Genomic DNA, 13,568 nt, shown 5'->3' with positions numbered 1-13,568 from the left:
TGTAGCTCAGGGTTGAAATGAGGGGTCTCTGAGCTTGGATGTTTCCTTGCAGACATTTATTTATTTATTTATTTATTAGTTTGATTTATATGCCGCCCTTCTCCGGAGACTCAGGGAGGCTTACAATGCTTTTAAGCAATAGCCTTCATACTTTAGCGGTGTTCTATTTTATACAGGGTGGATAAAAATCAATGATTTTTTTTAAAAAAAATCAAAAAAATCAGATTTTTTTAAAATTTAAATCGGATTTTTTTGATTTAAATTGGATTTTTTTGATTTAAATCGGATTTTTTTTTATTTTTATCGAATTTAGTTTAATAAAAAACTTTTGGGGTAAAAATCTGTCGTAAGATAGTTTTCTATTTAAGATACATAAATAATTTAGTTTATTCAGCATGAAATGGAGCTTAGTTATGTAGCATGAGGAGGCTGTATATTCTGCAACACTGGGACTATCGGTGAGTCAACAGTGGGTCAAAGGAGTAGCAGAAATGACAGTTGCTCTTTCAAAATTATGATTTAAATCGAGTTGATTTAAATCAAGCCTTTTTACTAGTGATTTAAATCATGATTTAAATTGTGATTTAAATCAACTCGATTTAAATCAAATCCACCCTGATTTTATACAAAGTCAGCTTATTGCCCCCTCCACAATCCGGGTCCTCATTTTACCTACCCTGAAAGGATGGAAGGCTGAGTCAACCTTGAGCCTGGTGAGAATTGAACTCACAGTAATTGCAGGCAGCTGGCAGCTAAATACTACTTTAACCGTAGTTTAGTCCACTGCACCACCAGGCTCAATGCACAGATGATGTTACCTAGTTTGGATAGTGGTACGTCTAGTCTAGAGAAAAGAAGAACTAGGGGTAATGTGATAGCAATGTTCTAGTATTTGAGGGGCTGCTATAAAGACGGAGGGGTCAAAGACAAGACAAGAAATAATGGATGGAAACTAATCCAGGACAGAAACAACCTGGAATTAAGGAGAAACTTCCTAACAGTGAGGACCATCAACCAGGGGAACAGCTTGCCACCAGAAGTTGTGGGCGCTTCATCACTGGAGGTTTTCAAGAAGAGACTGGACAGCCACTTGTCTGAAATGGTATAAAGTCTCCTCCTTGAGCAGGGGGCTGGACTAGAAGACCTCCAAGGTCCCTTCCAGTTCTATTATTGATTGATCTCACTGGGGTGCCGGGTGGGGTAATGTCCATTTGTCCAAGGGCTGTGCTGAGCTCCGGCAGGACTATGGCTTGGTGTGGCCCCGCTCAATTCCAGAGTCGGTGCTATATATACAGTGCAGTGGTATAAGGTGTCCTGCTTGAGGCGGGGTTGGACTAGAAGACCTCCAAGGTCCCTTCCTGCTCTGATTGATTAATCAAACATCTGCAAAGAAACAACGGAGCTCAGAGAGCATCAAGGAGACCCCTCAACCTTGTCTGAGCTGGAGATGGCCTGAATTAAGGGGACTTTCTGGAACAGGAAGTCTCCCACCACCACCACCACCCCCCCAGTGGGCTACAAATGGGTGCTTTACAAAAACTGTCTCTGCCAACTTTGGTGGAGTTTTGTCTTTGGAATGAGCTTGTCTAAAGCCATCCGTTCTTCTTTGTTGTTTGTTTAGCTCACTAAACCTCCTGGGAACTTTGCATTTTAGGTCTTAAGTTCTTGGTTAACTGGATCAGCTTTCTCTGTCACTTTTCCAGGCAGTTTTTTCCTGCCCCAGAGGAAATACAGGCACGCCCTGGCACTGACAGCTCCTGTCAAAGGCCATGAAGGGCTTAATCACTTCTTGGCTGGAACTTCAGCCAGCATTCGCTGCCAGGTTGCTGGGAAATACACGGACACAACCTTTAGTTACCTTGAAAAGTAGGCACAGCTGGATTGGACTGTGGGAAAAATGTGCCAAGCGCAGCTATATGGCGTTTTTATTACAACCGAAAATGGCAGGCACACTTTGGGATTCTTGGAATTCATTCAACAAGGTGTCATTTAAAAAAAAAATACAGGACATTGGGAAGAAGAGAAGTTCATGCTCAAAATAGCTATTTAAACCATGGAGCCTGTACTTCTTCCCTGTTAGGGTGACACACCAGATGTGGGGCCAGTCCAGTGCTGAATTGTCCTGACCTGGCCCAACCTTCAGGAGCGCAGGAACAGTTGCCTCCACAGCTCGGGAATCAATCAGGACAGGGCTGAAGGGGACCCTGGAGGTCTTCTAGTCCAACCCCCTGCTCAAGCAGGAGACCCTATACCCATGATGGCGAACCTATGGCACGCGTGCCACAGGTGGCACACGGAAGCATATCGGTGGGCACACGAGCTCAGCTCCGGCGTGCATGCGTGCACCGGCCAACTGATTTTCAGGTCTTCTGGGCCCACCGGAAGTCGGGGAACAGGCTGTTTCGGGACTCCGGAGGCCTCCAGGGGGGGGTAAGGCTGTTTTTGCCCTCCCCAGACTTCCTAGAAAGGGTTTGTAGCCTGGGGAGGGCGAAAAAACAAGCCTTTTGGTCCCACAGGAAGTCGGCAAATGGGCCATTTCTGGCCTCTGGAGAGCCTCGGGGTGGGGGGAGGCTGTTTTTGCCCTCCCCAGGCTCCTAGAAAGCTTCTGGAGCCTGGGGAGGGCAAAAAATGGACCTACTGGGCCCACCGGGCCAAAGTGGGGGGAGCGCAGGGGGGCGCACGAGCATGAGCACAGGGGTGGGGTGCATAGAATTATGGGTGTGGGCACGTGCGTGTGTGACCCCCCCGCGCTCTCTCCACTTTTGGCACATGATGGCAAAAAGGATAGCCATCACTGCCCTATACCATTTCAGACAAGCAGCTGTCCAGTCTCTTCTTAAAAACTTCCAGTGACGAAGCACCTACAACAGGGGTGTCAAACTCGATTTGATTGAGGGGTCGCATCAGGGTTGTGTTTGACCTGGGGGAGGAGGGAAGCTCAACATCACTCGTGTCGGGGGCACCTGTGGCGGGAAGCAAAAAGGGAGTCCTGAGCTCCCGTTTCCAGCTGCGACGGCCTCCTGCCACCCTCTGCCGGCGAAAACGGAGCTCGGGAAGGCCACGTGCAGCCCTCCCGAGCTCTGTTTTCAATGGCAGAGGCACTGCAGGCCGGTCCCTTGCCGTTTCCAGGGTGTCCCTGCAGGCCAGATCCGGCCACTGGCCTTGAGTTTGACACCCCTGACCTATAACCTCTGAAGGCCAGCTGTTCCACTTAGTTAATTGTCTTCGCCGTTAAGAAGTTTCTCCTTAATACCAGGTTGCTTCTCTCTCCTTGATTAGTTTCCATCCATTGTTTCTTCTCTTGCCTTCTGGTGCTTTGGAAAATAAATTGACACCCCCCCCACTCTTCTTTGTGGCAGCCCCTTTAGATCAGGGGTCTCCAACCTTGGCAACTTTAAGCCTGGCGGACTTCAACTCCCAGAATTCCCCAGCCAGCTTTGCTTTGGGGAATTCTGGGAGTTGAAGTCCTCCAGCCTTAAAGTTGCCAAGGTTGGAGACCCCTGCTTTAGATATTGGAATGCTGCTATTTAATCAAGATCTGGTAAGGCCTTTATTACAAAACTACCCAGCCAGCCAGGATCCTTTCTTGGACCTCACTGAAAACATAGTGGAGTAGAAAATACATACAAGATGTTCTACAGCTGGCATCTCCCCCCCCCCCCCGCACGTCTGGCAAAGATGTTCCCCAATACTAATCAGAACTGTTGGAAGTGTAGAATACATAAGGGGACCTATTACCACATATGGTGGTCATGCCCAAGGGTCAAAAAATTTTGGAAAATGATTCAAAAGCATCTGGAAGAAATTACCACTCAGAAAGTGCCCCTTCGACCGGAAACATATTTATTAGGAATACTGACAAAGGACTACAAAAAAGAGATACAATATTTGATAATACACATTCTGACTGCAGCTAGAATTACTTTCGCACAAATGTGGAAATTGGATGATACACCATCAGAAGAAAAAATAATACAAAAAACAATGGAATGCGCGGAAATGGATAAACTTACCAAAGAAATACAGGGAAAAGAAGACTCAGATTACTATCTAATTTGGCAAAAATGGTACAATTGGTTAGAGAAAAAGAACACGAAATAAGGGAATACCACCCAAGGATACAAAAATAAGGAAATAAAATGAAATATTGTTGTATAAACATCGTTATATGATGAAGGATATATATACATAGATACATAGATATATGAATTACCGAAGTAGAGCTACTTTCAAAGCTCAAGCTGTATGACTTGATTTTACTGTTTAGTTAGTTTATGTATAGTTTGTTTAAATGTGTACGTCTGTATATGTATGTTTATTAAAAAAAATTTAATTTTTTTTTTTTTAAAAAAGAAAACATAGTGGAGTAGACTTGGGGGAGGGGGCAGGGGGGGATTGCAATACAGACTCTCCCGTCATGCAGCTACCCTTGGAAGTGGATCTGGAGGAGGGATAGCCAACTCCCTCGCTTACCCCCTCCCCTTTTCCTTAATCTGTTTAGACAAAGCATTGCGAATTCCAGCAGCTCCTCTGAGTCACACGATTTCTGGTTAGGCAGGGAATGAACCGCCCAGGTTTCTTGCAACTCCTCAGGTTGCAAAATTCCCCAAAAGCTCCCTGGAGCTTCTGCTTTGGCCTAATAGGCTTTCACTTGGGGAGGGTCTCCGTCTGTTGTTGCGGCATCGGCAGCTGCCCTCCCCCGCTCCCCATTCCCCCTCCCCCTTTTCGTGCATTCCTCTCTGTTTTCCGCTTTCCAATGTGAAGACTGCAGTCCCGGTTAAATCCCAGATTCCTGGATTAAACTCAGAAGACCGAAGGGGCCTTAGAGGTCCACGAAGCCAACCCTCTACTTAGGGCAGGGGTCTGCAACCTTAGCTGGCTGGAGAATTCTGGGAGTTGAAATCCACAAGTCTTAAAGCTGCCAAGTTTGAAGACCTCTGCCCTAACTCTTTCCTTGTTATAAGCCCTCTGACTGCAAAGCCCACATATTCTGCTTTTGCCGAATTTACATTGTAACGTAGGCTGGCAGACCCCCATCCTAATAATTCCGGTGGTCTCTGACCAGCTGTCGGCCTGTAGCCAGCTGTGGTCCCCTCGTCTGGGCTGCGTTGAGTGCTTGCAGAGTGAGTGACTTGGGAATGCGTAGCCTGGAGAGTCATAAAGTTTTTCTTCCTTCCTTCCTTCCTTCCCAGCTCCTGCGTCTCTGCATTTGAGAAGGAGACAGGCAGTAAGTAAAGTTGCTGAGGAATGCTCTGGCCTCTTTAAACGTCCCACCGCTTGTTTGGGGTCTCCAGCCTGCCCTTTGGGGGTGGGGGTGGGGGGCTAGGAAGATTTTGGCCTTGTTGCTTTTTTGCCCCTGCAGCTAAGAAGCGCAACGTTTTCTCTCTAGTTGCTTTTGACCCAAAAGTCCCAAAGGTGTTTTTTTCTTCAAGAGGCAACTGGACTTCCTTGGTTTTTTGGTTTTTTTTTTTTTTTTTTTTTTTTTTGAAGACATTTCGCTTCACATCCAAGAAGCTTCTTCAGCTCCGACTGGGGGAATGGAAGGATTTATACTCCTTGCAGACTGTATAGTCAGAGTCACCTGAGCAGCCCTCTCTCAACAGAGGGGAAGGGATATGACATCATCTATCTCCAGTCTACAACACAGTCCTTTCAGCTGTTCCAAGAAGCCTCCACGCCCATTTGCACCACTCTGGTGACCCTGAGGACACAGACGAACTCCAAGTGGCCTCAATGACTCAAAGGATGCTGTTCTGTCCCCCTTCCCCACACAGGCAAACACACAGCCAGGCACGCCTGCCAAGATTTTATTAAGCAATCAGACTAGAAACTCTTGCAGATAAGAGTTTTGGCAGTAAACTGCAAAATGCCTGCCAAGTCAGTTTCCACTCACAGTTCGCAAGAGAGAGTTTATTCTCAGTCCGGTTCAGTAGCAAAAAAGTAATCCACGAAGCAAGAGTTAGCCAAGGTCCAATCCAAATATGCACAAGCCAGATTTCAGGTAACGCGATGTGACTCTCAGGTTTTTAACTTTGACCGTCACAAAGCCTGAAGAGCAATCACACCCACTTTTATTCCTTGTGGGGTGTGGCTCAGTGACTCAGCTCAATCTCTCGCCCTCCCACGCCTCTTTCATTGCTGCGCACGCTTCTCCCTCCGATGCTGCCTGAGATCAAGCCAGGATTCATCATCCTCACTCCCTATCTGTTGTTCCGATATGCTTTCCTCCTGGCATATACCAGGCTGTTCCTCCTGGCCTTCGGATGGAACCTGAGGCATTGCCAGAGAGGAGGGTCCTGGAGAGGGAGGCCTTGGCAGTTCCTCCCCATCACCTTCTGAGTCCTCTTCCTCTGTTAGGACAGGCTCGGGAGTCGGGGTCACAACAGATGCAAATAGCCAGCTGTCTGCAAGGAGTATAAATCCTTCCATTCCCTGCCATCCAGTCAGAGCTGAAGAAGCTTCTTGGATGAGAAGAAGTCTTCAGAGAAAAAAACCAGAAAATCCAGTTGCCTCTTGAAAAACAAAGCCTCTTTGGGACAACCATGACTGGATAACTGAGAATCTCCATAGACATTTTGACCAAGGGCTGCTGACTGGAGAGCCCCCAGGGAGCTCCAGAAGAAGCTGTAGAGCTAGAGGCCCTTTGGGGTCTTTTCATGGCACGTCAAGGGGCGTGCACACCCAAAGTGGTGGGGCCCCAGCTCTTTTCCAGTGGGGGTGTGAAGAGCTAGGAATTCTGAACCAGTAAATAGCTGCCCTATTTGTTCCTTAGCTCCCCAAATGTGCTCGGAGGAAAAACTGGCCCGAAGGGCTAAGAGGTTCCTGGCCCTGGTTCTTTGCAAGGGGCTCTGGGGGCCCCAAAATGGATGCCTCTCATCCAAGCTTGGTCACCTTTTGGCCTGGTGTCAGGGTTCCAAGAAACACCATCAACAAAAGAAGACTTCGAGGTTTTAATTTCCTCAAAGTTCCATTTTATTAGAGATGTTATATTGGCACATCTGGGAAAACCCGAATCTGAAAGCTTCCAGGTTTTCCCCGTCCAAAGGAAAGTCCAAGTCCCTGCCCAGCACCCACATGTCCGTCACATGGTCCAATCAGGCACCATCCAAAACTGGAGATACCTCCCAGTCCCCTCATGACAGCTGCAGGGCACCCTGGCCTTAACTCTCTGAGAAAAGAATGTTATTTTGACATGCTCTATACAATCCCCTCTCCCATTTTCCCACAGTAGAAAAATGTGGCAGGCCTGAAGGCCCAACTGTAAAAGATGGCTTCCAGGTCTGACGCCTGGCTGATTTTGCTCCACATCAGGAGTGTAAGCAGATTTAGCCCAGGGAGACCCACACACACACACAAAGGCAACCAAGTTAAACTATTGTAACTAACAAGGATTGTCACCCAGGTTTCTCAGCTGAGCATTTCATAAAATTGCTTTGAGGCGGGGGAGGAGGGCTTGGCGTGGCTTGGGGGTCCAAAGTGGCTGGAGCTTCTGGGGGACTTCTAAGGGGTCTCCCTCCCTGCTGGCTGTTCTTTCCAGAGCAAAGAGAGAAGCGCTACAGCGCCCATCACAAGTTTGGGGACCGGCGGGATGGCGTCACTGGCGCCCGAACCTACTTCTATGCCGATGAAGCCAAATGCGACCGGCACATGGAGACGTTCCTGAAATGCATCGAGGCCTCAGGTGAGCAGCTGAGCAGCCTTTGGGGGGGGGAGAGGCAGGTCAGCCTCCCCCAAATCAAAGGTGCTTCCTCCCATGGGAAGAGCAAAAGGATGCAGGAGCTCCCCTATAGAACCTGCCTTCCAAGCTGGGATGAGCAAACGTGTGGCCCTAGATCCATGATGGTGAACCTATGGCACGCGTGCCACAGGTGGCACGCAGAGCCATATCTGTGGACACGCGAGCATTGCCCTAGCTCAGCTCCAGCGCACATGTGTGTGCCAGCCAGCGAATTTTCTGGCCTTCCAGGCCCACCGGAAGTCAGGAAATGGGCCGTTTACAGCCTCTGGAGGGCCTCCGGGGGGCTGGGGAAGGCCGTTTCCGCCCTCTCCAGGCTCCAAGAAAGCATCTGGAGCCTGGGGAGGGCAAAAAAAACAGGTCTACTGGGCCCACCGTGACATTGTGTTCCAAAAGCGGGGTTGCGCGGGGGGGGGTGTCGCGCGGGGGGGCGCATTGAATTATGGGTGTGGGCATGTGTGTACGCGACCCCCCCGCACTCCCCCTGCTTTTGGCACGCGATGCCAAAAAGGTTAGCCATCACTGCCCTAGATGATGTCCAAGGACAGGGGTTGCCAACGGGGTGCGAGATGATATTCCAGGGGTGTGTGAAAGTTTCAAAAGTTTGAGTTTAGAAGTTTCATAATTATAGTGTATATCAGGGGTGGGCCGCTGGGTGTTCGCAGGGGTTCAGGAGAACCTCTAGCCAAGATTCTGTGCAGTTCGGAGAATCCCCAAATCCCACTCCTGGCTGGCCCTGCCTCCCCTCCCCTCCCAGGAGTCCCCATGCGGCCCATTTTGGATGCAGATAACTGCAGGGCGGGCGTGGAGGCTCAGGGAGGGCAAAAAACAGGCCTACCGGAAGTTAGGGAAGTCCGGAGCCTGGGGAGGCTGTTTTCACCCTCCCCAGAGGCTCAAGGAAAGCCTCCGGAGTCCACGGAGGGCAAAAACGCCCCCCGCACCGCCATGGTGCAGGAGGCCAATAGGCCACACCCACCATGGCCACGCCCACCCAGCAACCGGGCAGAGAACCCCTTGCTAAACTTTTTGAATCCCACCCCTGGTGTATATGCATAATTATATTCATATCATTATTTTTGTAAGAACATATCAGAAGCATTCTAGGGGTGCAGGGTATAGAAAAGGTTGAAGCCCTCTGACCTAGGATCAGGCCAATCGGGAGGGGGAGAGATGAGGGGAGTTGGAGTCCAAGCAGAGCTGGCGCTGTCTCCTCCACTTTGGCTGCCCTCAAACATCTTGCCGGTTTTCTTGTCAACTTCCCTGCTGCTGTTCAGTTCCACTAGTGGAAGCTGATGTGCTCAGAGGAGATCTAGATCTCCTTCTAGATCTGCCAACTTTGGCAACTTGAAGACTTGTGGACTTCAACTCCCAGAGCAGAGCTGGCTGAGGAACTCTGGGAGTTGAAGTCCACAAGTCTTCAAGTTGCCAAGGTTGGAGACCCCTGATCTAGATTGATGGAGTTCAAGAGATCCCACTTGGCATTATTCTGGAGTCACCTGTCTCAAGGCTTCTGGAGAGCCAGGGTGGCTCCTGACCCACCTGGTCCTCAGGACAGGACAGCTAAAGTGCTCCTGGGGGAAGGAGATACTCAGAGGTCCCCTTTGGCTGATGATTTTTCTGAACCCGAAAGGCCCCAAGAACTAACTCTTGTCGTTTTTTTAGGAGGAAGTTCAGAAGACGGTTTCTCTGCCATCAAACTCACAGCGCTGGGGAGGCCGCAGTTCTTGGTATGTGACCACCTGGTCTGGATAGGTATTGTTTGGTTTCTTGGCTCCTTTTTTTTTTTTTTTTTTTTTTTTTTTATATGCCACCCTTCTCCAGAGACTCAGGGCGGCTTACAGTGTGTTAAGCAATAGCCTTCATACTTTTGTATATTTTATACAAAGTCAGCTTATTGCCCCCACAAACTGGGTCCTCAATTTACCTACCTTAGAAAGGATGGAAGGCTGAGTCAACCTTGAGCCTGGTGAGATTCGAACTTACTTTAATTGCAGACAGCTGGTGTTAAATTACAGCTTTTAGTCTGCAGAGCTATCCAGGCTCCCTATGGGGCTCCTTGCTGCCCCATCACCGTTTAATCCTTAATGTGAGCAGCGTGGTGACCTAGAGGTGGAGCTCTCGCCTCACAATCAGGAGGTTGTAAGTTTGGTCCTCGGTAACGGCAGATATTTCTCTCTCTCTGGGCACCATGAGTAAAAATTGTCTGCTGTGAACACGGTGTAGGTGTCAGGAAGGGCATCCGACCAGTAAACGCTCAGCTCCATTTGGTCGCCCTGATTCCACCCCGCAAGGGATTATAGGGTCGTTAAATGAGGATGATTTTTTAAAAATTTCTTTGCTACTCCAGGGCAATAGTTTGCCTTTCCTCATTGACAGCTAAACACTTATCCAAGAAGCCTGACCCACCAAGGCCCCTCCGAGGTTCCTGATTAATGCAGGGGACGCTCCCTGGACTGACCAGGCCTCTCAGGGATGTGGTGCAAGAGTTTGAACTCAAGACAGGGCTGCTCACTCGATCTCTGCTTGCCTCCAGCTGCAGTTCTCGGAGGTTCTGGTGAAATGGAGAAGCTTCTTCCACCAACTGGCTGCCGAACAGGGCAAGGTGGGCTTGGCAGCTCTGGAAACCAAGCTGGAGGTAGAGAAGCTGCAGGTGAGTTTCTGATGGGCGGGGTTAGCAAAACGGAGTTGGCTAAAGGAGTCCCAATTTCTGCATTGAAAGGAAACACCTGTTGGGAAACAGACGCTGGAAGCAAAACTGGAGTTGTCTCCTTTTGACTTGGCTGTAGAGGGGCTTTTCCTGCCTTAAGCTAAGGGTCCACAACCCACAGACCACAACTGCAGCATGGCCTATTCAGAACCAGGCCATGTGAGTGGCAGGCCAGTGCGCACGCAGTTCGACTTGCACAAGTGTCAGGCCTGAAGACCTGCACACAGCTCAACTTGCACAAGTTGCTGCTTGCACATGCGTGTATGCGTCAGCCTGCCGCTTGTGCAGCCCAGTTCCCCGCCCCCAGCCAGGCCAGCAAGCCACAAAGATTGAGGACCACTGCCCTAAGCTCTTCCCCGGAAACTGAAGTCTTGAAACATAGAGATTGTTAACCTGCAAACATTTTCCGTCCCCTTTTCCTCTCCTATTTTGTCTCACCCCGTTTTGTCTCTTTTCTTCTGCTGGGCTGCCAGGAGGGGAAGATTTTGCAAAGGCTGCCTGTGGCTCTAAGGCCCCAGGCTGCTCCATTCACCCCCCCTTCTTTTCACTCACTATCTGATGCTCCTTTTTTTTGAGCTTTATTTCCCACAGCTCCTAGCTTGGACTCTGTTGGCTGGCGGGTGAGAGCTGGGTAGATGCCCATGTCCGTAAATGGAGATGGTACAAAATACACCAAGGTCCGAATTTCTGACCTTGATGTGGCTCTTACAGCAGGGGTGTCAAACTCAAGGCCTGCGTGACATTTGGCACACACGGAGTGCCTAGATCTGGCCCGTGGAGCTGCTCTGGAAACAGCAAAGGACTGGCCTGAGGTGCCTCTGCCAGGGAAAACGAGGCCCAGGGAGCCACACGCAGCCCCCCAAGCTCCATTTTCACTGTCAGAGGGCTTCAGGAGGCCGTCGTGGCCAAAAACAGGGCCCGGGGGGGCGCGTGTTGCCCCCGAGCTCCATTTTTGCTGGCAGAGGGCTGCAAGAGGCCATCGTGGCTGAAAACGGGGCCCAGAGGGGCCGTGTGTGGCTCCCCACGAGCTCCATCTTCACTGGCAGAGGGCTATCAAAACAAACTAAATACAAAAGAAGAGGAGAAATGTTTCCCCTTTTGCATTTGAGCATCCAAGAAGGGACAAGAAAGGAGAAAGAGAGAAAAAGAAAAAGAAAAAGAAAAAGATGGGAAGATGGGAAAAGGACAAGGAAGGAAAAATAAGGAAAGAAGGGAAGGAAGGAAGGAAGGGGATTATAATGTGAGGAAGGGTCTGAGGGAAGTCCTGCCTTAGCACTTGGTCACCATAGGAGCCCCCAACACGAGTGACATCGAGCTGGCCACACCCACCCTGGCCCTCCGAGGTCAAACACAACCCTGATGTAACCTTCAATGAAATTGAGTTTGACACCCTTGCTTTACAGGGTTCACTGGTGGTCAGAAAGCTCCATTCCCAGGCCAAAAAAACAGTCTGAACTGTCCACTAAAACAATGGAACCAATTCTGATGAAGTCAGAATGGTTCATTCCAGCATTCAGATGTTTCCGTTGATGAGATCTGAACAAGGCATGTCGGTATTGGGAAACCTTGATCTCAAAATGCTGGCCTGTTTCCATCCCTAACCTGATTCGTGCTTGGCACGAGACCCACTTCAAGAATAAGACCTGAGCAATAACAAGAGAAAACATGGAATAATTGAATAATGACAGACTACAACTTAATACCCTGTTTCCCAAAAAATAAGAACCCAACTGGAAAATGATTTTTCAGGATGCTCGTAATTACAAGCCCTACCCCCCAAAATAAGCCCTAGTTAAGATTGTCAGCCAGCCAGATGGATGCATTTAGTACTGTATTTTCCCCAAAAATAAGACCTAAGCAGAAAATAAGCCCTAATGCTTCTTTTGGAGCAAAAATTAATATAAGACCCAGTCTTATTTTCAGGGAAACACGGTATAAATGTGTGTTATTATTAGAAATATATAAGTTGGTGGAAAGTAATAACTATGATTAATTCTACTAGTTTTATTTGTATTAGAAGGTATGACATCCAGGTGCCACACTGTTCACGCATTGTTACATATATATAAAACAAAATAAAAAAAACTTGAAACAAACAAACAAACAAAAAACAGAATAAGACCGGGACCTGTAGGACTGAAGGGGCTGTTTTTGGTTCTGGCAGGAGGCCTTGGCCAACCTGGGGATTGCCACCAAAGCCGAGAGCCACCAGTGGTTCACGGGCGAGAAATTGGGCCTGACGGGGTAAGTGCAGCTCAGGATAACCATTTGTCCTAGATGGAATAAGGTCTCCTACCTGGGCATGACGGTGAAGTAGAAGACCTCCAAAGTCCCATCCAGCCCTGTTATTCTATGATTCTGTTGCTGGTTAATGCAGTTCCCAGGATGTTCTTACTTTCTCTTCTTATTCCATGAGACAAATACTCTTTAGATACTTTCCTTTTCCTGTAGAAATGGACGTCTGGGCAATTAACATGTGAAGCTGAGCGTTTTTATGAAAGGATGCTGGGTGGTGTTGCAGGAAGCAGAGATGGGAGGCAGGAGAGATTATGGGAGCTGCAAAAATCAGCATCGGTTCCTAAAATCTCTGACACATCTAGCCAGCCCCAGTTCCTCCAGATAAAAATTGGGATGGGTGGGCTGCTGTTCTCCACCCCCTCCACTCAACAGAGCTTGTCATCAATATCTTTTCTCAGAACGGTGGACTTGCTGGACTGGAATAGTTTGATCGATGGCCGGATGGAGATTTCCAAACTCCTGCTTGTTCCAAACCTGAAGGTAAACACACCAGACCTGCGAGTGTTCTGCCCCAGCTACAGACCGCAAAGAACGCAGCACACACAAAGTCCGTACAAACCTTCGTTTACTAATTAAGGACTACTAATGAGCTTTCTTAGTAGTTGTTCAAACACAAGTACAGTTTAAATCAGTCTTTTCTGAACAAGGGCTGTTAATTTAACTTCATTAACAGCCGACAAGAGTCCAAGAAATAATAACTCAATTCTGAGGTACAGTCTTTCAGATAACCGTAAGCTTACTGTGGTTGGCAGAATGCCCAGAAGCAATTTGCAGGAAAAATGATAAGAGAGAAGCAAGAGCCGATCAGACATTGCTGGAGTCAATACG

At 48.7% G+C, this 13,568-nt stretch overlaps 1 protein-coding gene across 1 annotated transcript in view; it reads left to right on the top strand.

The window, feature by feature from the left end:
- Nucleotides 1-13,568, top strand: part of PRODH (proline dehydrogenase 1) — a 31,608-nt gene that overhangs the window by 7,089 nt on the left and 10,951 nt on the right. The window contains exons 3-8 of the mRNA XM_070951294.1: nucleotides 5,193-5,227; nucleotides 7,538-7,681; nucleotides 9,398-9,462; nucleotides 10,269-10,385; nucleotides 12,607-12,686; nucleotides 13,139-13,220. Coding sequence (XP_070807395.1) covers nucleotides 5,193-5,227; nucleotides 7,538-7,681; nucleotides 9,398-9,462; nucleotides 10,269-10,385; nucleotides 12,607-12,686; nucleotides 13,139-13,220 — 523 coding nt within the window. The remainder of the gene's footprint in view (nucleotides 1-5,192; nucleotides 5,228-7,537; nucleotides 7,682-9,397; nucleotides 9,463-10,268; nucleotides 10,386-12,606; nucleotides 12,687-13,138; nucleotides 13,221-13,568) is intronic.

This window comes from Pituophis catenifer, unplaced genomic scaffold (assembly GCF_029215685.1).
Source record: "Pituophis catenifer annectens isolate HBS135680 unplaced genomic scaffold, rPitCat1.0.hap2 SCAF_10, whole genome shotgun sequence".
Lineage (NCBI taxonomy): Eukaryota > Metazoa > Chordata > Lepidosauria > Squamata > Colubridae > Pituophis > Pituophis catenifer.
The sequence above is the reverse complement of the archived record's forward strand: the minus strand, read 5'-3'. Positions and strand labels throughout refer to the sequence as shown.